This window comes from Aspergillus karnatakaensis, assembly GCF_047715665.1.
Source record: "Aspergillus karnatakaensis strain CBS 102800 unplaced genomic scaffold BJY04scaffold_23, whole genome shotgun sequence".
NCBI classification, from domain to species: domain Eukaryota; kingdom Fungi; phylum Ascomycota; class Eurotiomycetes; order Eurotiales; family Aspergillaceae; genus Aspergillus; species Aspergillus karnatakaensis.
In genome coordinates, this window is record NW_027395735.1 from 368,020 (window position 1) to 392,757 (window position 24,738).

At 51.9% G+C, this 24,738-nt stretch overlaps 9 protein-coding genes across 9 annotated transcripts; 3 read left to right on the plus strand and 6 right to left on the minus strand.

Annotated features, from left to right (window-relative positions):
- Positions 1–298: 298 nt before the first annotated feature.
- BJY04DRAFT_56493 (uncharacterized protein) lies at positions 299–1,802 on the plus strand. Its single transcript, XM_073720652.1, has one exon. It carries the CDS (start codon positions 671–673, stop codon positions 1,595–1,597), a length of 927 nt encoding a protein of 308 aa, XP_073571507.1. The 5' UTR covers positions 299–670; the 3' UTR covers positions 1,598–1,802.
- Positions 1,803–1,987: 185 nt separating this feature from the next.
- Positions 1,988–3,272, minus strand: BJY04DRAFT_218135 (pyridoxal phosphate-dependent transferase; the record flags this gene model as incomplete). The annotated part of the gene is made up of 3 exons (XM_073716255.1): positions 1,988–2,003; positions 2,060–3,084; positions 3,132–3,272. The coding sequence occupies 3 exons, from the start codon at positions 3,270–3,272 to the stop codon at positions 1,988–1,990; spliced, it is 1,182 nt and encodes a 393-aa protein (XP_073571508.1).
- Positions 3,273–3,445: 173 nt separating this feature from the next.
- BJY04DRAFT_56484 (major facilitator superfamily domain-containing protein) lies at positions 3,446–5,428 on the plus strand. Its single transcript, XM_073720651.1, has 4 exons — positions 3,446–3,883; positions 3,943–4,374; positions 4,430–5,001; positions 5,069–5,428. Exons 1-4 carry the CDS (start codon positions 3,619–3,621, stop codon positions 5,375–5,377), a joined length of 1,578 nt encoding a protein of 525 aa, XP_073571509.1. The 5' UTR covers positions 3,446–3,618; the 3' UTR covers positions 5,378–5,428.
- A 12-nt stretch (positions 5,429–5,440) lies between these two features.
- Positions 5,441–5,705, minus strand: BJY04DRAFT_188598 (uncharacterized protein). The gene has a single exon (XM_073711250.1). The coding sequence runs from the start codon at positions 5,683–5,685 to the stop codon at positions 5,479–5,481; it is 207 nt and encodes a 68-aa protein (XP_073571510.1). The 5' UTR covers positions 5,686–5,705; the 3' UTR covers positions 5,441–5,478.
- A 1,835-nt stretch (positions 5,706–7,540) lies between these two features.
- On the minus strand, positions 7,541–12,346 carry BJY04DRAFT_188599 (nuclear protein 96-domain-containing protein). Its single transcript, XM_073711251.1, has 3 exons — positions 10,010–12,346; positions 8,053–9,948; positions 7,541–7,995 (listed from the first exon to the last, which is right to left on the minus strand). Exons 1-3 carry the CDS (start codon positions 12,125–12,127, stop codon positions 7,882–7,884), a joined length of 4,128 nt encoding a protein of 1,375 aa, XP_073571511.1. The 5' UTR covers positions 12,128–12,346; the 3' UTR covers positions 7,541–7,881.
- Positions 12,347–15,520: 3,174 nt separating this feature from the next.
- On the minus strand, positions 15,521–18,444 carry BJY04DRAFT_188607 (acetate--CoA ligase). Its single transcript, XM_073711252.1, has 7 exons — positions 18,227–18,444; positions 18,036–18,102; positions 16,720–17,964; positions 16,409–16,669; positions 16,228–16,357; positions 15,898–16,172; positions 15,521–15,834 (listed from the first exon to the last, which is right to left on the minus strand). Exons 2-7 carry the CDS (start codon positions 18,072–18,074, stop codon positions 15,772–15,774), a joined length of 2,013 nt encoding a protein of 670 aa, XP_073571512.1. The 5' UTR covers positions 18,075–18,102; positions 18,227–18,444; the 3' UTR covers positions 15,521–15,771.
- A 1,949-nt stretch (positions 18,445–20,393) lies between these two features.
- Positions 20,394–22,128, minus strand: BJY04DRAFT_188610 (TPR domain protein). Its single transcript, XM_073711253.1, has one exon. The coding sequence runs from the start codon at positions 22,033–22,035 to the stop codon at positions 20,524–20,526; it is 1,512 nt and encodes a 503-aa protein (XP_073571513.1). The 5' UTR covers positions 22,036–22,128; the 3' UTR covers positions 20,394–20,523.
- A 217-nt stretch (positions 22,129–22,345) lies between these two features.
- On the plus strand, positions 22,346–23,606 carry BJY04DRAFT_218141 (SOS response-associated peptidase; the record flags this gene model as incomplete). The annotated part of the gene is made up of 3 exons (XM_073716256.1): positions 22,346–22,372; positions 22,424–22,943; positions 22,999–23,606. 3 exons carry the CDS (start codon positions 22,346–22,348, stop codon positions 23,604–23,606), a joined length of 1,155 nt encoding a protein of 384 aa, XP_073571514.1.
- Positions 23,607–23,673: 67 nt separating this feature from the next.
- BJY04DRAFT_56613 (uncharacterized protein) lies at positions 23,674–24,597 on the minus strand. The gene is made up of 4 exons (XM_073720653.1): positions 24,466–24,597; positions 24,022–24,416; positions 23,860–23,970; positions 23,674–23,807 (listed from the first exon to the last, which is right to left on the minus strand). The coding sequence occupies exons 1-4, from the start codon at positions 24,550–24,552 to the stop codon at positions 23,741–23,743; spliced, it is 660 nt and encodes a 219-aa protein (XP_073571515.1). The 5' UTR covers positions 24,553–24,597; the 3' UTR covers positions 23,674–23,740.
- Between the last annotated feature and the right edge of the window lie 141 nt (positions 24,598–24,738).

A 24,738-nucleotide genomic window follows, 5' to 3' on the forward strand; every position in this document is an offset into this window, starting at 1 on the left:
TTCAGCCAAATCAGACCACTCTATTTCTTTCTGCAGAAAGGGCACAAGTTGTACAACCGTCCTTCAATCCTTCAAACCATCGAGTAGGAACGAACCACTGCAGGTCCACCGATCTTACCGTCTTCTATACCTCATGATCTCATCTCTATCTGAAAATAGATCGAATGTCCCTACCCGATTCATTCCAAACCCATATCTCGAACCACTCGCTGATCCCCCAGAGAGATCGCCGAGGATATCGCCTGGTCCTCCAAGCTCAATCTCTATAGGTAATCCGGGCTCCCCAAGTGTGTGTAAAGTCAGAATACATCTTGACAGGTGAAATCACCGGCTAATATTAGGCCACCACCGTCATCGGGGCCTCAGGCGCGCAGTTGCGTGTGGCCTGAGGCCGCAACTTACCTAATTCGGGGTTACATGACTATGCCACCTGATACTAGGGGCACAAGGGGTGCACTACTGCCGCTGAGAACAAAGGCTGCTGCCATGGGCTGTGTCCACTGTTGGAGGATGCGTGATGCGTGATGCGTCGGTGCGGTGAGTCTACCTAACCTAGTGGATCGGGTTAACAAGTCCGAACGCACATGACGTAAAGTGTCTGCATTCTTCCCTCTGATCACCAGAGCACATCTCATCTCGTCTTCAGTCATCCATCTACTCTCTCGTTACAATGCTCCTCCTCATTGTTGGCATCACCGGCGATCTTGGTCAGCGGCTAGCTTGGGCTGCATTGAAGCGAGGACTTGAGATCCGCGGCCTCGGCCGTAACCCCAAGAAGTTAGGAAAGGATCTCACCTCTCGCCTTGAATCTTTCGTCACCAGTGACTCCTACCAAGATATCGCAGCTCTTGATAGGGCCCTCACCGGCGTGGATGGCGTTATCTGTGCTTATCCCATGGATCCTGTCCTGTATTTGGACGGTGGCCTTCTCCTCCTTCGGGCCGCCGAAAGGGCCCAAGTCCGACTATTCGTCGCACCAACATGGACTAGCAATTGGACGCGCATCGCTTATGGCGAGTTTGAAGTGTACGACAGCATCCTGGCTTTCAGGGACCACGCCAGTCGGACAAGCCCTATCAACCCCGTCTACATCATCAACGGTGCCTTTGCTGAGTACACCCTCGCACCGGGTGGCCCGGCTTTTGAGTCTGATGGGCTGACCGCCAAGCTACGCTACTGGGGAGACGTTCTTCATCAAAAGGTACCTTGGACGACAATGGATGATGCAGCTCACTGGACCATCGAGCTTATTGCCACCGACGCCACCGTTCAAGCTGGGGAGGGTGGGATATTCCAATTTCAGTCAGGATGCGATTCGTACGAGAGCCTCGCCAAGGTATACGAGCAGACCATGGGTGTCAAGGTGGAGCTGGTTTGCGAGGGCGATTTGACGATGCTGCGGGACGCGCTGGAGAGAGAGAGAAGGGTGACAGGCCGATCTGCTTCAATGCAATATTTGTATCTGGCTTGGAGCTTGATTGCTGCCGACGGAAGGTGGCAACTCCAGGCACCAGTCAGTCATTTGAAACATGAGGCAACGACTTTTGCACAACATTTGGCGAAGCGAGCGGGCAAAACGCCTTTGGCAATCCAATGAACAAGACTTTCACTCAGGGCTTGGGTCTGCTGATGTTGGGCCAAATTGCGAACAGGTCCTCAACACAGAGATACCAAGCATTGGAAGACTGTTCACCATCGGTCTGTCTACGTCGCAACTCGTCGAAGCGGCTGACAGTGCGTCTTCATATGACCCTTCAAGAGGATCTACACACTTTTCAGCTTGGTCAATAGAGAAAACCACGGATAACGCTTACGTCTTGATATTATTCAGTAAGAGCCCCGTGTAACAGCATCTATATACAACGATTACCAAAATATGCATAGCACGGATTGCGGCTGTGCATGATTATTGACGGCGACACTGTCTACATTTTGACGCACGGGGATCGTTGGTTCGGTACGTACAAGCATTGATAATTGACTCATGCTACTTTGATATGACTCTACTTAACAGATTAACGATTTCCTGATAGAACCGTGCATGGTTTCAGCCACGTACGCAACATTCTGACATGTCAGTCTGCAGATCGAGATGCGGCCGGATGGTAGCATATGAACGTGATACTCGGTCTGCATCAGCTCTACTTGCTGCGTGCTCAACCCTGTATACGAGAACATGCCAGATTGCTCCACGATATGATTCCAATCTCCTGGCGTTGCCAGTCGCTGCAGTTCGTTGTACAAAGCTTGCCGCATAGCCGTGATCCGCCCACTCATCCGGAGGAGGTCCAGCTCCCATTGTCGATGCAACTTCGGACTGCTCATCACAAGTCTTGCAACCTGGGAGCCAAATCGAGGAGCCATGGAGATAGACGCTCGTTGGACATCGACAAGCTTGGCACGCACCGCCGAGACTACTGTTGAGTCCGTTGGGGCTCTTGTCGTCACGATGTGCAGGATACCGACACGTTCACCATATAATCCCAGATTGTTGGAGAAGGACTGACAGGCGGCTATTTCCAAGGAAGCATAGGAGCAAAAGTGTCTGACAGCCCATGCATCTTGATCAAGATTCCCCGTTGCAAACCCCTGATATGCGACGTCGAAGACAACAAAAAGACGCTTTTCCAGACAAAGACGTGCAATCTCCCGCCACTGGTCTCGAGTCGGATCCAACCCTGTAGGATTATGGGCGCAAGCATGCAACAAGATGAAATCGCCCTCCCGCGCGTCTTGCCGCAGAGTCGTCATCATGGCATCAAAGTCTAGACACATCCGAACAGGATCGAAGTAGGGATAGTTACGCTGATGAATAGCGGGGGCATTCTCCCTCCAGATATGGTAATGATTGTCCCATGTTAGATTTGGGAACCAGACTTGCTGATGCGATGCTGCGATTTGGCCTGCTATCGTGGCAAAAGTACTGTTTGCGCCAGTTCCAGAAACGGACTGGACAGAGGAAATGGCACCGGCAGGAAGTTCGGCGCCGAAAAGAAGCTTCTGAGCTAAATCGACAAACTCCGCGTCTCCGTTTAGAGGAAGATATTCGTGGAGCCACTCCCCATCCGCGAGCTGTTTTCGAGCCTGCAACTTCTTAGAACTCGCGCTGGATCAACCATTCTTGTACTCACCGTTTGAACGCAGCTCAGTTGCCATGGCTTGCCGTGGTCATCACGGTAGGCTCCAATTCCGAGATTGACTTTGAGGGGCTCGTGTCCTGTCGGTACCTGGCTTCCAATGCAAATGGACCCCTGGGAGGCGTCGGTTGCCATAAACTGAAGCGTGAGGCTGGGGTTGCAAGACCTTCGGAAACCATGTTAGAGTCTAGACGATTTGTACAAGCAATGGAGGTCGGACTAGCCTCACAGTATATGTCTTTGCCGTTGAGGGTGGACTGTGGAGATGCAGTTAGTTGGGTATTTAGTCATTGCCGGTCGGCTATCTGGGTTATTTCTTCATACTTCTATAGCCGAGCGGCCATGCAAGATGGAATTTCCAGCAGGCTAAGCTAAGCAGTCACCATCGGGTCTTGGTCATGGAGCTACCTTGATAAGAGGTTCGAACGCTCCATTTCCCTTCTCGACTTGACAGAGTTCAATCTTCTCCTACGCCTTTAGCATGGCCATCGCGGAAGAGAAGCCACCCAGTGCATCATGCACCAACAATGTTCACGCTGAAGAGACGCAGGAAGAGCTAGACGTGACCGTACCATCGGCTCGCGTTGTCGTTCCACGATCACGTCGCCGTGGACTACTTGCGAATCTCTGCTTGTTGCCCGAAACAACCATCGGCACTAAGAAAACAATCTGGGAGAAACGAGCCATTACGGCGATTGTCTCCCTTGTTGGCGCTGTCGGCCCCTTTGGAAGTGCTATCATCCTCCGTAAGAGCCCTTTCTTCTTGAACCAGAAAACAAGACCTCAGCTAATGTTGAGGATGAAGCCGTTCTCAGCTCTATTGCCGGCGATTACAAGACGACACCGACGATTGCCAGCCTTAGCCTGTCCATCTACATGCTTGCTATGGCAATCTTCCCGCTGTGGTGGTCGTCATCCTCTGAGGTCTTCAGCCGACGCACGGTCTACGTCCTTTCAAATGCTGGTCTCATGGTATTTAGTGTGCTGTCCGCAGTGTCTCCGAACATCACAATGTTCCTCATCATGCGCTTCTTCACCGGTGGGGTCGCCTCAGCAGCCCTTTCTGTAGGAGCCGGAACGATCTCGGATATCTGGGAGACCAAGGAGCGGGGCAAGGCAATGACATACTTCCTGCTCGGGCCCCTATGCGGGCCATTAGTCGCGCCGCTGGTTGGGGGTGGGCTTAGTCAAGGTCTTGGTTGGAGGAGTACGCTCTGGTTCCTGGGTATTTATGGGTGTGAGTTACAGAATTGCAAACATAGGAGCATGGCTGACCCGGTCTTGCTGTGTAGTTTTTATGCTTGCAATGGTCATCTTCACATTACCAGAGACTTCCAACCACTCAAGTTTACTCGTCGTCGCAGATTCAAGTCCAGCTTCTCAGCAGGAGTCAGAGCAGACACAAAAAGCTCGCGCGACAGCTCGCGCGGTCAATAGTCTCCGGATGTTCAGGAAGCTCTTCGTCGAGCCTTTCAAGCTTCTCGCATACCTTAGATTCCCTCCCGTTGCCCTGACCGTGTACCTGCACAGCGTCAGTTTCGGCTCCCTCTACTTCCTTAAAAACGTGAGCCTAGAGTACGTTTTCAGTGCTTCGCCGTACAACTTCCAAGACTGGGCCGTCGGTTTTGTCTTTGCTCCTTCTTCCATTGGGTTCTTGGTTGCCGGATTTGTCGGGGGTCCGTGGATGGACAGGATCATGCACAAACGAGCCCTAAAGAAGAAGCGGCGCGACACCACTGGAAAGCTGGTCTATCTGCCAGAGGATAGAATGAGAGAAAATGTCTGGCTTGGGCTTTTGCTATATCCAGCAATGTTAGTTTGGTACGGCTGGGCAGCTCAATACAAGCTAATGTGGGCTGCTGTGGTATGTCAACATTTCTTCAGGAGGGTCTGAAGTGATCGAAAGCAACTAACCAGAGTCTTTACCCCAGCTCGCGCCGTGCATACTCTTAGGATTTGCCAGCTTCCTGCTCATCTCTGTATCCACTACCATGTCGACGGAGTTTATGCCAGGTCGATCTGCTTCCGGAGTTGCAATCAACAACCTGTGCCGAAACACCATTGCCTTCGTGGCGTCACTGACGACTACTGCCTGGCTCAACCGTATTGGAAATGGGTGGGTTATGACAGTTGTTAGCCTTTGGCTTTCGTCCTTGGTTCTTGTGGTTTTCCTCATGTACAAGAATGGGACGCGGTGGAGAGAAGAAATGAATGAACATCTCAGGTCAAGACCCGGATGAAAATGATATAAAGGGTATTTGTACAAATGTACTGGAATTAGTAGAGAAGACATGAGATCGTACGGTCGTTACATGGTCAATAGTAAATGGAGGCATACGCCTCATATGAAGAAAGCGCCGGACGAGATGCTTTCGATCACACCAGCAGTATCTTCAATGCCTTGCGTAGCCTTGGCTCTCCTCAGACGAATAGTTGCTTCGAGAAGTTCAGCTGCTTTTCGATAGCTCCTACCCGACGACCCGAGCTCCTTCAGCCGGTCCACAATCCAATCTTGCTGAATTAGATCCTTCGTCTCTAACCCCGCCATGAAAAGCGGCCAAGCGACACGCACAACGGATGCGGTGCCCTGCTTGTGGTAACCGTATATCGCCGGTTTCAAGATTTCCCTGGCTGCAATGGCACCTTGATCGTCTTCGGTGTTCCTGCCATTGCAAGCCTGAATCAGGTCGAGGACACATGCTTGATAGTGAGGTATCACCCAGCATAGAGTTATGGCCAGGTCTTCGCCGAGCTCACTGCTTGAATCCGGCATTGCTTTGGCGACATTAAGCAAGTCTATATGTTCTTTTTCTAGGTCTCGTAACTTCGTCTGCGCAGCCACTATCTTGTCTTGTCGTGCTTCTGTGCCTGTTGCCTGACGAATCTCCGCAACCATGAGACGAACTTGTGCACATTTCCGAAAGAGATCAAAGATCTCCCTGTGTTTCATGTCATAGAGGATCTCCTTCGCAGGATATTCTGGTCCCCAAGTAAGCCGGAACAGGGGTGCTGATCTCTCGTATACCAATGACAGGGTGTTAAACCACTCATCAACTGCTTCGCCATGTTGTGCAATACCAAGAAGTTCAGCGACGGCTTTGTTCAGGAGCCCTCCCGGTCCGAACGTCGCCGCCCTCGCATCAAGGCCCAAAAGCCATATTAGAAGCCGGGCTACCAGGCATGATAGGCCAGATTGCGCTTCTGGAGACTCTGGAGCGCCGCGAGCGGCTGACTCCCTCAAGACTCTGCGGCTCATTCTCAGCATCTCAGCAAGGTTGGCGGTGCTCAATATAGACACCACACCATGAAGATGGGCTTTGACAGCTTCCACTGGCTTCTCTCCAAACCGTTGCTCATAGACGATCATGAGCCACAAAGTAGCGAGAGCAGTGTCCAAGTCGGGGCCGGAATCTCGTCGAAGCATGGTATCACCGATGAGTCGTAAGGCCTGCCCATAATGCTCCATGGCGACGACGACATGATGTCCTTGGCGGCCAGGCTCGACGTTCCAAACACCGACCCATGGCCCCCTTTTGATGAGCTGTCTGCCGATCGCAAGTACGACATGCATCCCAGCTGCTTGGGACGTGACCATTTGGAGGACGATAGCCGGGACTGAGTAGGCCGGATGCTTGATGTCCACCGTACTGGCAAACCAGGTTCTGTAGAGAAAGATGGCCTCGCGGTCATGACTGTCAACCTGCAATCCACACGGTAGTACTTCCGACTCAGGCTGGGGTGGAGACCTGGGGACTGAACTTTGCACCAGGGTTGCCACATCAAGCGATGAGTCTGAACCCACCGCCGACGGCCCATTATTCCACTCGAGTACGGAGCAGCTTCGCTGTGAGCGTGGGACATCGAGCTGAACCTCCACGTGTGGATCATCAGGGATGGCACGGTCATGACCAGGATGCGGAGAAGAGCTCTGACAGGTCGCTTTCGGCCTTGATGACCTACCTGGGTGTTCTCTTGCGAGGAGGCCTCGTCCAGTCGCAGGTCCTTGATAAGCGAGCGCATCGCCGACATACTGGTCGAGTTTCGTCGCATTTGACCTTTTTGGTGCGGCAGGTCCTGCAACCTGTTGTCGTGCGTGGACCGCTGCGATTGCCAAAGGCACCAACAAAGATATAGTCTAACCCATTCACCCTCAATGTATGCTATCCACACAATCCACTCACAGAGACTGATACAAACCATATGCTCGCTACGCGATTAAAAACCAAAAACATACAACAGCTGGGATTCGCATGTGGTCACCCACCATACTACTAACCAGCCGGCGTGTGGCTTAAGTACGGCTGAGCGGACGGGAAGCCCTGTTCTCCACACCCTGTGGTCGTATGTACTAGATAGTTGTATACCAATGGTCTATATAGCTAAGATGACGATGACAGTAGGTAGACTGATCTTGTGGTATTGATGAGCTACCTAAGAAACCAGGCCAAGTATCAAACTTTCTGTCATTCAGTTCAATTCAATCAAATCATTAAAAAGGCCCAAAGCAATTCAGAAACAACAAAGGTCAACTAAGCTAAGCTAGACTAGAGTACATGATGATGCGATACAAGGGTTGAGCAAAGAGGTAAGTGGTGTTTTTGAAGGAACTCAGGTAGGGTAGGGGTAGGGAGGTAGGCAGTGTGGCTAAGGGTGGGTAGGGTAGGAGACAACTTCCATCTCGAATCTAGTAAAGTGAAATAAATGGCTCGCAAGTTTGGCTAACAATCAATCAAATCGACGAATCCTAGTAACCGCCCGCCATGACAACGCTGTAGTACCGCCTGCTCATTTCTGCGGTCTGAACGAGACGAGCGTCGCCTGTTAGAGGAAGGCGAAGAACGCGGGACATTTCCATTGCCTTGGAAGGAGTTAGTATGGGTAAACAAGGTCTATATAGTGGTTTGAGAGGACAGACCTTTGCATCCTCCTGTGTTGTCCACCCCGCAACAATCCGGCTCATTTCCTTGAAGGCAACACGCTCTTCTAATCCCTCCACGCCTGTTCCACCGAGCGACTCACCCATTGTCACAAGCGCATCCACCAAACGATTCAACCGCTGAGCATCACGGCCACGGGCAGTAGCTAAGCGGAGGAAGTCTTCGTAAACACCGCCACCGTTGGCCCAGCCGCGCACCTTGCGCTCTGGGGCCTCTCCAAAGCCGGATAACAGTGTCTCGAGGGTCTTGTAGTCATGCTCGATAACAGCTGTCGGGCCGACGATGCGGCAGAATGTGGCATGAGCATCGTTCCAGCTCTTTCCTCGAACAAGACAGTCAACTTCGCGGGCAGCGTCACCAGTGTCTCGAGCATAGAGGGCCTTGGACATCCAGATCCAGCTTTCGGGCAGTTGGAGGTCACCAGTGAGCTGCTGCCATGTCGCATCGGGGGAGCCTTGTGGTGTGAGTGGTTCAGGAAGTTGGGCGGCGAAGCGAGCGAGAATCTCCTTGACGCCCCTCTCGCGGTCTGAGGCGCCTGACAAATGAAGCAAGACAAACAGTGTTTGGGTGAGGTTACCACTCGCGCTGAGTTCGGAGGCATAATCCCACACCAAGTGATCCATTTGCGCAACATCGACAGTGAGGCGGTCGTACCGTCCGAGGGACGCAGCCAGAACCTGGGAGAGTTGGAAGGACAAGCGATTCGACAACTTGTCACCTGTCACAGATTCCGGTAACAAGGCAGAGGGCAGTGCAAGGTTGGAAACAACAGGGCTTTTAGCCGCACCAAGAGTGGCTGAATAAGCTTTAAGTAGAACCCATAACGGCGACTCGTGACCGAGAGTGTCGGTAGATGTATGCCACAGGCCCCGGTCCTTGTCCTGGTGCGCAGGCGAAGGGAAGGCAGGCTCCTGGCCGCTCTTGAGGTCCTCAAAAAAGTTTGAAACAGCAACCTCAAGAGGCTCCTCGTCACTAATGCCGTACCAAAGGCGAAGGCCAAATGCCTGGAACCAATCCAGCTCGAACCTTTCAGAGAAAGTGAATGTTGATGCTCGATCCTCGACGGCGCCTGTTGACTTGCCCTCACTACGGAGAGGGTTGCCAGCCAGAAGCTCGTACAAGGCGCGAATAGGTTCGGTCATCTCCGAAAAGACATTGTTCTGTCTCCATGACTCGACCTGCTTTGCCATATCACGGCGCATGGTGAGGTCTCGACCAATCTGGGAGACGAGTGTGGCAAGGTGGAAGTTTCGGCTAGTCATCAGGGCACTGCAGGCTTCCTCGACACGATGAGAACACAACAAGTAGACAGCGCGCTCCTCAGCGGAGTTGGCCTTGCCCACAGCGTGTGCATTGCGTTCACGGACGATGCCCTCCCACAGACGGCACAGGCGGTCTTTCTTGATGCGGTGCAAGTATTTTGGTCGGACCTCTGGTGGCACGCCCGCAGAGATATCATCTTCGATATCGTCGTTGAATAAGATGTTTGCCAACTGCCAGATCACGCGCTCTTGATCGGCGTGAACGGATGAGGTCCTGGTGAACTGCTCAAAGTCGGGCCGCCCAAGTCGAGCAGATGGTTGACCATCGATACGGGTGACGGTGGATTGTATTCGTTGAACTTCGAGCATCTCGTGAGGGTGCGCGGTTTGACCAGAGGCAAAGAGCGCAATATCCCTTCCTTCGCTGGTGACAGAGAGCTTTTCTCGCCAGTACTGATCGCCGTATTGATGATGGCTGATGTCATTCTTCGCACAAATGAGAGAATTGACAGGACCCCATCGAGGCTTGAATGAGTGATGGAAGTTCAAATCGTCCGTGCTCATCTCATTTGACTCTCCCGCAAATGTTTTTGGCTGCTTGTGGTACGGCCACTAAAACCGTTAGTACTTTCACATACAGTAAAAAAGAAAGACCCGGGAAAGAGAGACAAACCTCGAGGCCTTTGCGTTGTTCAGGCTGCGGCTTGAGCGGAGATGGCGCCTGTTTACGGGGTTGCTGGAACAGAGAGTTCATCAGGTCAATGCTGGTAGCGAATCCCTTCTGGACTTTCGCAGGAGACTTCGTCGGCGAGTTTTCGTTGAGTGCTCGTTCGCTAAAAGCATTCGCTTGGATCTCGCGAAGGGCGTCACGGTTTTGCTTTCTCGGGCTGATAGTCCGTTGCAACTGCTCAGCCCAGTCACCACTAAGATTGAGGCGGGCCTTGGGGGGCGTATTCCAGGGTTTCAGTGAGGCATGGGTGAAACCATTTTCGGTATCCTCGTCCTCGTCATGCTCCACGGTACGATCAAGGTGGGGAAAGGTGCCTGCCATGTCCATATCCTCGCCTTCATCTAATTCAATTTCTGACTCGCCAGACTGCTGGCTCTCGGTGACATCGTCGTCATCCCGCTCAGTTGAACCCGTGGAGCCTTCCTCTAAAAAAGACTCCTCTTCTTCATCCTCAGAACCAAACTCTTGTTCATCAACCGTTTCCATTGCTTGATTGCCAAATGCACCGGGAACCATTTTTCGCTTCTTGAAATCGAATGTGTCGTCATCTACTCCCCCCACCGAACTCGCGAAGGAGTCGTCAATGGAGTAGGTGGACGTCTGCTCCGAGCCTACGGTCAGATCGCGGTCCGCAGGGAATCGAGCCTTCAGAGTCGGGGTGTCAGGAGCAGCACCGAGAGTGCTTTGGTTGTGGCTCTCACCTTCTTCTTCATCGTCATCATAATCAAGACCGTATGTGGTGTAATGAGCCACTCGGAAAATCCACGTTCCCGTTTCAGTTTCGTAGTTGACAAACTCTGTGTTGTGAACCTTCATAAGGCGGTCGACGTGCTTGTCAAAGAGCGGGCCGCTGGTGAGGGCGGATGGGCCCTTCTTGTCACGGCCACGCGGCCAGGAGTTTTCAATGCGCAGCGTGGACGGCACATTTAGACCCTTGCCTCGCGCAGGTTTAATAGACTCATCGGGGTACACGGTGATCTTACGCACGCCGATGTCCACAAGACCACCAAAGAGGTTATCCAGGTCAATAGTAGTCAAGTCAATAGGGTCGTCAAATGTGACCGAGCCACAGCGTTGGCGGCCAACTGTCAGCCCTCTGAATTTCTTCTGATCCTCGCGACTCAGCTTGCTAAGCTCAGCGCGTGTTGGGGTCATCCAGTATTCACCAGGTTGGGGGTCACCTCCGGGAGTGAAAGGCAGTCGTGACCCGCTCTCCGATGGCGAAGTAGATGTGGGGCTTTCACTATCTTCTGGAACGGTGATAAGAGTTCTTCGGTTTGCGACCGATTCCATCTCGGGGTTGGTGGGTATTTCAGTCGCCGGCTTCACACCATTGATGCCATTGGTAGCTCCATCCTTGCGAATAGATCGCAGGAAACCGAGTTCTTCTGAAGTAGGCTCGGGGGTCTGAGACTCAACAGGGACGAGTTCTGAGCCGGTAGGAGAGTCAGACTCGAAGCTGACCTTCTTCCTAACCTTGCTGGCGGACTGGCTGCCCTCTTCTCCGTTGGTAATGGCGCTTGGTGAACTGGCAGTGCGAGTGAAAATATCGTTTCTCAGACTGCGATCGATAGTCAAGCGCTTGAGGTTGCCGGTGGATAGACGGGAGCTGCCGGCAGAGGAAAGAGCACCCGGAGACAAGACGCTGTCCGTCTCGGGGTCAAACGACTTGCGGAGGTTACTGGTAGAGTAGCTCTTGCTGAATGTACTGCGTCCCAAGCTACCGCTAAAGCTTCCACGCAAACTTCCCCCAAGGAAGCTACCACCTAGGCTAGGAGTGCTAGTAGTACTAGAAGGCGATCCGTAGGTAGAGTAAGAGAATCCGTAGCCTCGGGGTTTGGGCGGTGTAACAAGGCGGTTGGCAGCGCTGGGTGTAAGTTTATAGACTGGCAATGGGGTGCGTTGCTTCTGCTTGGCCGCAGAATTAACGGGAGTCGCCAAGGGACCAGGGCTGGGAACAGTTGGCGCAGGCAAACCAGAGAAGATGGATTGGCTGCCGTAAGGGTTGCCCTCGAGGAGAGAAGCCTGGAGGCTACCCGGGGCAAGCTGTGACTGCTGCATTTGCTGAGGTTGTTGTTGTTGGGTGTTGCCGAAGAGGCTCGATGTTCCTAGCCCACCCGTCTGCTGCTGTTGGTTTTGGGTGTTACCAAAGAGCGAGGAACCGGTGTTCTGCGTCGCAGCACCGCCGCCGAAGAGGGAGCTACCGCCCGTATTGGTGGACCCGAACAAACTAGGCTTCTGTTGCTGTTGGTTCTGAGCACCGCCAAAAAGACCAGTGCCAGTCTGCTGGGTCTGGGTGTTTCCAAAACCACCAAAAGCACCTGTACCAGTGCCAGTAGTTGTGCTGCCTCCGAACAGACTCTTCTGACCCGGCTGTTGGTTTCCACCAAATAGAGAACTTGTTCCAGTTTGCTGCTGGTTATTGCCCCCAAAGAGCGAGCTACCGGCCTGCTGCTGGTTCTGTTGATTGTTCTGGCCGAACAAAGTAGAGCCCGTGTTGGTGGCACCGCCTCCAAAAAGGCCAGTGCTAGGAGTTGATGTTTGTTGATTCCCGCCGAAGCCACCGAACAAACCCTTATTCTGGGTTTGGTTCTGGGTCTGGTTCTGGTTCTGCCCGAACCCGCCAAAAGCTCCAGTGCCGGTTTGCTGTTGTTGGCCACCGAATGGCGAGGAAGTGGCTGCAGTGCCGCCGCCGCCAAACGGCGTAGAAGTGCTTGTGTTCTGCGCACCAAAGGCACCACCGAAACCCGTAGTACCTGTTGCGCCGGTACTTCCACCGAACATAGGTTTGTTCTGCTGCTGGTTATTATTTCCAAATCCTGTTGTGCCGGATCCGAAAGCACCTCCAGTAGTAGAGGATCCGAAACCCGTGTTGGTGTTTGTATTGTTTCCGAACAAGCTGGGCTGGGCTGTTCCTGAGGTACCGCCGCCTCCAAAGAGAGACCCTGCCGGCTTGGAAGCCCCGAACAAAGGGTTCGTAGTGGTTGATGAGCCAAAGGCGCCTGTTGTTTGAGTTTGGCCAAATGCTGAAGGCGCACTCGTGGCAGCACCGCCGAACGGCGTTGTTGACGTGCCACCAAAGCCGGTAGACTGCTGTTGAGATCCAAACCCGGTCGACCCGCTTCCAAAAGCAGAGGATCCAAAAGCACCAGCCTGTCCACTGCCGTTTCCATATCTACGGCCACCGTTGTAATCACCCAGACGAAGCTCTTCGAAGGAGTATTTGTTATACGGGCCCATGAAGGAGATGCTTTGGTAGTGGTTCATAACACTAGAGGCATTGTCTTTCTCGGTGAAGGCACTGAAGGGGGTACTACCGGTGCCATCAGAAGCAGGAACAGCTTGTTGGAATGCAGTTCCTGTTCCACTGCCAAAAGCTGAGCTGCCACTATTTCCAAATCCAGCCGATGACCCAAAACCGGTGCCGGTACCAGTACCAGTTGTTGTGGTGGTAGTACCAAATGTTCCTGCAGGCTTGCTGCCAAACATACTGCCGCCAGTGTTCGCGGTTCCAAAAGCCCCAGTTGTCCCAGTGGATCCGAAGCCGCCAAACCCACCGCCAGTATTCGCGGTTGTAGTATTGTTCCCGAAGAGACCTCCGCCAGTCGATGTTCCGGCGCCGAAGCCAGTGCTGGGACGGTTTTGGCCGAACATTGTGCTTCCTGAGTTCTGAGTGTTCCCTCCAAATCCTAAAGTGAGAGCGCAGGTTAGAGCGGTGTAATCAGTAAGACGCGCGGCGCAACAAGCATATCCCGATATTAACGGTGTGAAAAAAAAAAAAAAAAAAAAAAAAGCCAATAAAAAAAAAAGCCATCCAATGTACGGATCTCTTCCAGCCCTTAGCACCCATAGGATGAGCTCCTTCAGCAGCTCTCGAGAACATGGAGAGGGGTGATCAGTCCAGTAAAGGTCGCAGCCAAACCCGAAAGCCAACAGACTTCGTAGTGGCAAAGAGCCCGTCCAAAGGTGGCGGTCGAAGAGAAAGGATCGCTAAGCTCATTGAAGTATAAGCCGTCAAGCACATACCTCCACCAGAACCAAAACTGCCAGAGGTATTCCCAAACAGGCTACCACCAGAGGTGTTACCTCCACCAAATGCGTTTGGGGTCGAGGACGATCCAAAGCCTAAATGATCGGGTAGAGGCTGTCAGAGACTGTCATCAAGCTGCGATCCTTTCTCTTGTCGCGTTGCTGACTGAGCTAGCTACACGGCGTTGACGGTCTATGCGCACGGTAATTTGACTGCCGGAAGCTGCTGTTGCTGGTTTGCCGTCACAAGTACCAGCCACATACCGATCGCGAGGAGAAAGGAAAAGGGGAGACGAAGAAGTGCCATCGATATTTCGAGGGTCGAAGCGCCAAAACGGATGAAAGGACCTACCTGTACCGGTTGTATTTGAGCCGCCGAAGCCTCCAAAGCCGGAGCTTTGCTGCTGCTGGTTGTTATTTCCGAATCCACCGAATCCTGCTCCAAAAGACATGATGACTATGTATCTCGCGGTATTATAGCTTCATCTGTCTTCTCGGGGATCGGTCGTTGCGAGCTGTCGCGAAAGCTTGCGAAGCCGTGCGAAATGATCGAGAACCAAGGGAGAATAGAAAGGAATGGCGGTACTCGAAAGCGTTAGACGTACGGCACTGAAATGCTCAACGCGCAAGGTGTGCGAACAGTTGGCAAAGATGGTTGTTTTTTCACCCTTGACGTGGGTCGTTGCAGAGGCTGGGGAGCAGGGAAAAAAAGACAATTAAAAGAAAATAAGTGCCACACCAGCTCTAACGGGGACAGTCCGTCAGAGCAAAGATATTGACGAGTCCAGAAGGACGACAAGATAGGGTGACAGAAGGGAACGAGGTCAAAGGGAGCGTCGGAGTGAGGAAACTGACGCGCACTGGTTGTTAAGAAAAGAGACAGGTTGGACTGGGCGAGGTTACGGGTGCTGGTTGTTACCATACAATACGACATTGTGTTACATATACCACCAAAGCTGAGCTATCATACTGTCATCAGTAGTAATGCCGGGCCAGCTTCAACTCTTGGGCTTGACCCCACGTGACACTGCTGCCTGAACCACCTCTGCCAATGAATGCGAGTTGAGCCTGAAGATGATTCCTCCTGAGCGCTGCCTACAATCTACCTAAACGTAGGAAGACTCTCGTCCGTCCATACGAACATTCCTTTAACTCGAGGATTTTCTCACATGACGCAAAGAAACTGCGAATTCCTTGATAGCCCGGGCTAGACCAATGTCATTGTCCTCCTAATCTATGGATGGTATTGGGGCGGAACCATTTCGGTTGATACCTCCTCGGGGCAAAGAGACAGTAGAAGCTTGAGGTCACATGGACTTCACTTTTGTCCAATCATCAGCACCCCTTTGCCTCTACTACTTTCCATCAAAACCACATGAAGGGAGGATAAGCCATTCTCACCCGGATCAAACTAACTGAAAACACTGAAAATGCAACATATCAATATTCGTAACCTATAGCTAATCATGTACAGAACATCCGCTCCGAATTCAACAAAAATGGGAATCACACGACACCGGAGTTAATTGTATATCACGCCTAGTCCACATATAGCATACTGCTTGGACCTTTCCATTCATATATCGAGTCAGCCTGGTTACCTCGTCATCTTTGTGACATGCTTTTATTCGGTATATATGACTTTTCGACCTTATTTGCTGGGCCGCGCTCACTGCTTATTTTCCTCGAGAAGAGTGCACAGTGGCGATGATCTTGTCAACCACAGATGGGTCGGACAGCTAATTCAGACATGATTAGTTTCAGATACCAACATAGGGTGAGTCACACGGGACTAGGCTTACCGTTGATGTATCACCCAGGCTGTCTTCCTCGCCACTCAGGATCTTGCGAAGAATGCGGCGCATGATCTTACCGCTGCGGGTTTTAGGCAGATCCTCAACCACGAAGACGGCCTTAGGAGCAGCAAACGGTCCAATCGATTTACGAACCTGCATTATAAGATCTTTGCGGACTTGGTCGGTGGTCTCATTGCCTTCCTTCAAAGCAACGAAGGCGTTGACGGCCTGGCCCGTCAGTTCGTCAGAGATACCGACCACGGCGGCTTCAGCAACCATGGCTATTCGAGCAATTAGCACAACAATAGGTTTTCAACGATGATTCAAATGACTTACGGTGCTCAAGGAGCGCAGCTTCGATTTCGGCAGTTGACAGACGGTGGCCAGAAACGTTGACAACATCGTCCACACGGCCTCGGATCCAGTAGTACCCCTCGTGGTCACGGCCAGCACCGTCTCCAGTGAACTAAATCAGGTCAGTCACTGCAGACGAGAATTTCAATCTGGGGAGACATACGTAGTAGCCCTTGTAGACGTTTAGATATGTATCCATGTAACGCTTGTGAGCACCCCACACAGTTCGGGCCATGCTAGGCCAGGGCTGCTTGAAGGCGAGCACACCCTCCACATCGTTGCCTGAGATCTCCTCGCCAGAAACTGGGTCAATGATAGCGGGCTCGATACCGAAGAACGGCAGGGACGCGCTGCCAGGCTTTGTCGGAGTGATTCCGGCCAACGGGGTAATGACGTTAGAACCGGTTTCAGTTTGCCAGTAAGTCTAATATATGGTCAGAGCAGATTTAACATTTGAACCGTAGCAGCACTTACATCGCAAATGTGGGCCTCCTCCTTTCCGACCTTCTCAAAGTACCACTTCCACACCTCAGCGGCGATGGGTTCACCGACGGATCCCAGAACACGGAGGTGTTCCATCTTGTGGTGAATGTGCTCGTCTCCAGCTCTCTTCAGCAACCGCAGGGCCGTGGGAGCCACGTAGAACTGAGTCACCTTGTGCTTCTCAATGACATCCCAGTACCGGGAGAAGTTGGGGTAGGCAGGAGTACTCTCAAATACGACAGTGGCGCATCCGAGAAGGAGAGGAGCGTACACCACGTAGGTGTGGCCGGTAATCCAACCAACATCACCACCGCAGAAGTAACGGTCGTCGTCATGGATATCAAAGACGTACTTTCCGGTCATAGCAGCTCCGAGCAGGTAACCGGCAGTTGTGTGCATAACTCCCTTCGGCTTACCAGTAGAGCCGGATGTGTATAGAAGGAAAAGGGGGTCCTCGGAGTTGACAGGCTCAGGAGCAAGGTAGCTAGGGTATTTCTCAACCTCATCGTGCCACCAGATATCACGGCCAGCGGTCCAGGGAACCTCAGCGCCGGTGCGCTTGTAAACAAGGACGGTCGAGACGTCAGGACACTGCTTGAGCGCCTCGTCGACAATGCGCTTGGTTCCAATGATCTTTCCACCACGCTTTCCCTCGTCTGTTGTGATGACGACTTTGGAGTTGGCGTCAATGACACGGTCGCGCAGCGAGTCCGATGAGAAACCGGCGAAGACAACTGAGTGCACGGCGCCAATACGAGAGCAAGCAAGGAAAGCGATGATGGCTTCGGGAATCATGGGCAAATAGATACCGACTGTATCGCCCTTCTTGACTCCCCGTTGCTTCAAAACCCAGGCAACCCGGGAGACTTCGCGACGGAGCTCGCCATATGTGATCGATCGGCCCTCGCTGGGCTCATCTGCTTCGTAAATAATCGCAACTTTATCGGGATTCTTAATGGCATGGCGATCCACACAGTTGAACGAGGCGTTCAATTGTCCTTCCACGAACCAAGCACTGTCGCCGCCCTCCAGGGAACCGACGTGTGTGGTCTGAAAGTCTCTGTCGAAAGTGAGCAGCTCGCGGGCTTGGCGGGCCCAGAATGTGTTTGGGCTGCGGATTGACTCTTCATAGAGCTTCTTGTATTCGTCAATATCTTTAATGTGAGGACCGCTTGGGTGCTTGTCGAAGAAAGCCTTGGGAACGTGGAAGGTGTCGACTTCGTGAGCCTCAGCAACCTACACCAGCACAAATTATATTTAGTACACGGCCATTGGCGGGGCAGCTTGAGCTTCAAGATATTGCTTACCACGGCGCTTTTGGGAGGTGCAATAGGACCGTCACTCATCTTGAACAGAGACCGAAAATCTCGATTCCTGTTGCTAGCAGTTTTTAGCGACTATCACAGAAAAGAGCAGAAAAAAAAAAGGCCGAAGATCGAAATGGTGGGGAGATGTTGAGAGCACGACCAGCACGTGAGTTGGTGGGATTTAAGCTTACCGTTCCAAGGGGTTATGGTGGGGTGGGTGGTAAGGAGAGAGAGGAGGGGTAGCTCTCAAAAGTGAAGTAGTCGAAGAGAAGGTCAAAGGGGATATGCGACAGGAGGAGAGGCGGAGGAGAGAGAAGGTAGGCAGTGGGACTTTGCTCAGGACTGGGGAGAGCGCCGTAATTAAAGTATTATTTATTGGGGATAAGACGTGCCGGGTGTCCGGTGGAGGGGATGAGGGATGAGAGGTCCTTATATGGCGAATTATCCGGAGCACCTCTGCAAGAGCGCGTAGCGAGAATTGTGTACTCGAGTCTCGGGCGACACCTAGTACCCTAGGGCGAATGATAGATCCAGTCGATCCTTTTCCGGGTGGCCGTGGGAGGGCGAATGGTTCTCGGTTCTTCGGTGGTAGGGTAGGTAGGTAGCTTTCCCCAGGCGCTTTTTGGGTTTGCCGTGTAACTATACAATCTGGTTCATACTAACCAGTGATTCTCTGGGACCAAGAACGCTACAAGGAAGGAGCCTCAAACTTGAATGATGATTCTACTCATCAAAATCAGCAGGTGAGGCCGGGAAAGATGCGCTATCCCAATGAAACAGCCGATCGGCTCCCCTGCAGTAGAAATTCCGGAGAGGTTGACATTTTGCCCCCTCCACAAAGTCGCTCGATGGGCAGGTTCGGCCATGCGGGGCTTGGCTGTCTTTGCTTTTCGTTTCCGTTGCTCCGGGGAGCTCCTACCACCACATTCCAACTCTCCCCAAAGCATGGTACGACTTTGGGAATAGGCCTGAAGGCCCGAGGGTACTCTGAACAAAGGGTCGGCTATCTCAGATGCAAACGTTCGTACGGATGTCTGGCCCTGACCCAACAATGGTCATCCAAGAGTCCCAACGTCACCTCTGCTCGTGCTCACCAATCTCCTCCAGAGCTCTGAGCCTATGAGGTGTGCCATGACTATTGGATCCAGAGACGAATCAGAGCTTGTCTGATCATCTTTGGAGTCCCCGGACGGAGGGATCACAAGAACGCTGGCCAAGCAGCTAGCGATGCTAATCATGGAGGGGTAATTGCATGCGGGGGGCTAAAACCAACCGTCTTTCCTCCATCAGGCATGGTTCTTGATCCTGGAGGGTAGTAAGCAATATGAAGCGTCAATGGCTGACTGCATCACACCTTGTCTGTAACTCTGTGCGACTTTCTGGAAGCTGGCAGTGTCAACCTCCCGCCGCTGGATGGACTAGGTTACTACCTCATGGATTAATGGAACGGTTCTGTTTGCGGAAGTGCTCTCGATTCCCGGGGCCCCGCTGATTCCAGGGTCGACCTGTCATTCGAGGCGTCGTATATCTCAACAACAGGCTGGAGTTGATATAGAAGCCTCAATGAATACTTAAGACGATCTGATTGCTAATATTGCTATTGCTACGTGCTATAGCACTGCGATAATACTCCACCCAATTTCTTCTGCATTGATAAACCATGCGCCGGTCATAATTCGGGAACAAGTTCGGAGTTCACTCGGACTTATCAATATTTAGCTCCACCCTCGCACCAACAACTTCTCTACCCCCATTTTGCTCCGTAAATTAGACCACTCAAGTGTGCCCATCGAGCTCAACAAATCTCATCATTTGAGCATGCGCATGATAGTGAAGCTGCCCCCAGCAATATACAACACTAATCCCCATTAGGTCATTCAAAGACAGCTCCATCATACCTGGTCGCGGGGCACACTGTCGAAATAATATACGATCTGTTAGGAACCCAGGAGGAGATCTTCTGGTTAAAAATCATCGAGGTAGGCTATATACTTGTAGGCGGAGAATTTAATAGTGCCCCTATCATAATAACCTCAAAGTCTTGAATATGAGTTACCTGCGTATCTCAGGATGTCCCGCTATATATATATATATATATCTAGGTTAGTTTGAGAGCACAGGCACGAAGACTTATGGAGTAGCGCACAACATTCGGTGCCATATCTGCTAACGGAACCTGGTTCTGAGTTCACCTAGCATTCGACTTATTTGCGGCTGCCAGAATAATAATAATAATAATAATAATAAGATGATGGTTAATACTAGAGACGTACATATGCCCCGTGGTGAAGATACTCAACCCCCATGAACCACCTAGTTACATCAAGCCTTGCTCTAGCCTCTACCGGGCGAGTCTCGTGTAGTTTAGTTTAGGTGTGCATATCGAAGACGATCTGTGGAGAGCATTGTGGGGTGAGGTGGGTTACGTAGGTAAATATATAAGGAGAGATGGTATGGTAGTTATCAAACAGTCAGATATATAGACATGTCACTTGCTAGCTAGTTTCTCTGTTACTCTCTTGACTGCTGGCTCAGCGTACTCACGAATGACGTCTTGATACTCTTGTTCCTTACTCTCTTTTGCTAGCTTTTCAAGGAAAACAAGTGCTTCAGTATGCCACTTCGCCGCATCCTCCAGGGTACCCTTAGCTTCTGCATATTCACCGACAACGTTCATCGCGCTAGCGCGACATAAATGGCAAAGCGTATCCTTCTCGTTTTGGGGAACTGCGGCGTAGGTATCCTCCGCCTGCAAAGACCACTGCACAGCAGCGTCGAGCGCCTGGCGACGTGCAGCCTCAGGATCCTTGACACGGAAAGGCTGCTGAGCCCGCTTGAACATTGCGCCGCCGAGCTTGGACATGATCATGACCTGCTTGCAAGAAGCTTTCGTGCCCTCTTCTGCGCGGAGAATTTCCAGAGCACGCAAGTATAGTGGGATGGCGAGTTCTCTCTTAGTCTCATCTTGTGAATATAGAGAGCCTAGGTTGAAAAGGACGATGCTCGTCTCTGTTCGACTTATCCAACCGAATTCGCGAGATTCATCCAAGTTGCCACTAACGGGGAGACCCAAGCTCTCGCGGTATTGGAGCTCCTTTAGAGCCAGCTCAACGGCTGCTTCGCCGTGAGCCTCCGCCTTCTTGTCGTCCTGGACGTGGTCGCTATTGTAGATCGATGATATCTTGACTGAAATTCCAACGGCCTTTTTCACGGCTTTGTCCCGTTGGCGCCGTTCGTACTCCTCCGCCTCTTTTATTTTCTCGTATTCCTCGAGCTCCAGCGGGTCGGTGACGTCGGGATTTTTCACCAGGGTCTTCTTTTGTTTTTCCTCCGCCTCCTTCTTTGACGCCTCCTTTCCCCTCCCATCGGCAACCCAGTTCAGCAGCTCTGCTCGTGTCTGCTCGAGTACCTTGATGGACGCATCCCATAAGCCAGCCAATTCTAGCATGCCCGCCACCTGCAGCTTGATCCCGACCACCTCATCGGAGAACGGGTGCAGTCCACATTCAGTTGCCGCAGCTAGCGCCTCCTTGTACAAGGCCAACGCACGGCGCGGCTCCAGTTTCACTTCTGTAAAGTATACCGCCCTTCGGAGACTCTTCTCAACGGGTTTTGGAAACTTTTTGTAATACGGCGCCTTTGCTATGATCTGGTCGTAGAGTATATACGCCCAGAGTGACATGGCACCGACAAAAATGACGAGAGCGAGCGTGAGGGTGACGGGGCTATCGCGGCGGGCGGTTTTCCATCCTTTACGGAGGCTGATCTTGGTGCGCTTGAAGTAGCCGAGGGATCGGAATTGGGGAGAGTTGAGGTGTTGGCGGAGGATGAAGGGAGAACTTCGGAGGTGGATATTTGGATTAAGTAGATTCGATTTCGAGATGTGTGTGAGAGGTCGGGGTTGGGATGTGAATGCGAAGCTTCGTGAAAGGGCGGGTGCTGCTCGGGGGTTGCGGAGCAAGGCGCAGCTCGTGCGGCGAGCCGCTACGGCATTGAACATGATCAAATGTGTATGTTGTTCGCTTTGGCTGTATCTCGCTTCATGTGATTCGTAGTGGTCTCAAATTGGAGAAGGGTGTGGGATGGTTCAATGGGTTGAAGGTTGGTTGATTGACCGCATGGCTGGAAGAATTTATACGAGCGGAGCCGATTCGCTGATGACGTCCAAGGCACCAGGAGCGTACCTATGGCCTAAGATTTTATCCTTTTACCATTTTCCCCATATAATTATCTCATTTACCTTAACTACTATTCTCTAACCGAGCTCTAACTGATCCTGATTTGAACGACTTGATTGTGGCTTTATCAAAATGTGTGGCCGGTACGCCCTTGGTGTAGTATGACGCTCAGCAGCTAGCAGCTCCAAATCATTTACTAACCATATTCAGCGAATGAACTTCGTCCGACAGCGCCTCCAAGAGCAAGGTTTGCCAGTTGATGAAGCTCCTGAAGACGACGAAGTCAGGGAGACATACAACTTCGCGCCTGGGAGCATCGGCGCCATCTACCGCACCGAGATTCCCTTTTGCGACACAGAAGCTCAACAGGACAAAAAGTCAGCAGATACAACCGCTCCAAAAGACCCAGCAAAGGATGAGATAAGCTCAAATATTACACACTACAAACTACAAGCCATGAAATGGGGCCTTGTTCCATTCTGGACGAAAAGACAGCCGGACTACGGTTCGCTTATGCGCACGATCAACTGCCGCGAAGATTCTCTCATTGACGATCGCGGAATGTGGACGTCTATGAAGCGGAAGAAGCGCTGTGTCGTTGTTTGCCAGGGGTACTATGAGTGGTTAAAGAGAGGGCCTGGCGGAAAGGACAGGATCCCGCATTATACACGGCGCAAGGATGGAGATTTGATGTACTTTGCTGGGCTTTGGGACTGTGTGACTTATGAGGGTGAGATGGAGTTTTGGCTTATCTGCTCCTTGAACTTGGGCTGACACAATAATAGGCTCCGAGGAGAAGCTTTATACATATACGGTTATCACAACATCGGCACGGCCGTCACTAAGCTGGTTGCATGATCGTATGCCAGTGATCCTTGACCCAAATAGCGATGCTTGGAATACCTGGTTAGATCCCCAGCGGACGAGTTGGTCGAACGAGTTACAGGCGGCCCTGAAACCCTATGAAGGAGAACTCGATTGCTACCAGGTTCCAAAAGAAGTCGGAAAAGTTGGGAATAACTCACCAGACTTTATAGTACCTGTCGACAGCAAAGAGAATAAGAACAACATCGCGAACTTCTTTGCGAATGCGAAGAGGACCGAGCCAACGAGGATCGCTGATAACGCCGATAATATCGCGAAGGCGGAGGGAGACGCAGTGGCCGGGGTCAAAAGAGAACATCCAGATAGCACGGTTGCCACACAGGATACCAAGAGGCAGAAGACACTGTCCCCGCCGGCATCTTCGCCAGCCAAACCCCCAGTGAGCAGCCCTGCAGGGAAACAGAAGCAAATGCGCAGCGCAACAAGCAACCAGAAGCCTTTCAAGAAGCCGGCATCAAAGAAGGCGAGTGATGGAAGCCAGCGGATTACTAGTTTCTTCGGAAAGTGATGCACCACATAGCTCGGGACGGATCCCACTTCTATAATTCGGCGGGGAACAAAGTTTTCCAGATTATCTTGCCAACCGTCCAGCAGGGCAGAGGTATAATACATTCAGGATGTAGTACAGTTGTTGATCAACGGCTATCGACTTTCTTTTTCGCGCAGCTTTTGGACCAGCTTTTCTTTTAGGAACGGGCTCAGCCCGAGACTGCCAATCTTGTGAGCAATGAAAGCAGATTGAGACGAATGAAACCACTTACATCCCATCTCGAGTGATAATTCGATAGGTTCCGCTCGCTTGGTAGTTTCCAGTACCCCCTACGAACTTGCCCTCACCGTCAACTTCTAAGCTTCCGAATATGTCTTCGGGCCTATCTACCATTAGCGCTTTTCTCTTATGTGTAAAAAGCAATAGGCCTTACCATGCAATGCGTCCATACTCAGGCGGCCGCCTATTATCCGACAGGTGTATCCATCCTCCCCTTCCAGCCGACCCAGCACCTCCTTGACCACTGGCCCCACTGGTCTCAAGATCACCTCGCCGCCTCCGTTGGCGCGAACCGGCCATGAGAACCCCACCAGATGCTATGTTGGCACCAGATGTAGAGACCATCACGTGGGCTTGGGAGATTGCCTCAGGGTCTTCGTGCCCATGCTCGGTAAAAACTTCTTGTAGTGTCTCAAGAAATTTCGGGTTCTCGCGGAAGGTGTCTGGCGTTGGAGGCAGTTTTGAGGTGACTCCGATGGACAAATCGGCGCTCGGTGGTTCGGATGGGAGGAGAGACAGGATATGAGCCCCGTTCTTTGGGAATACATACTGCGTACCTGTTAGTGAGGCCGAGTCTGAGCGTGCTCTGGCTACTGACGATGTGAGGATGACCGTCCAACGTCGATAGGGATCGAGCTTGGATCCATCGTGGGATTTGGCGACTAAAGGACCTGATAGACCACATTATAGCTCCGATTGGTATAATTAACTTCGTGAAAAGCTGTTGCACACGATACCTATGTATTTATTTCTCCTCTGCGCTATTTTAGATGACGTAGAGACAAACAAGACAAACTCATGTGACTCCACCTTATTTTTCGGCCCATCTCCGTCGATTTCAATGCTCCGCACGTTCATTGTTTACCTACCT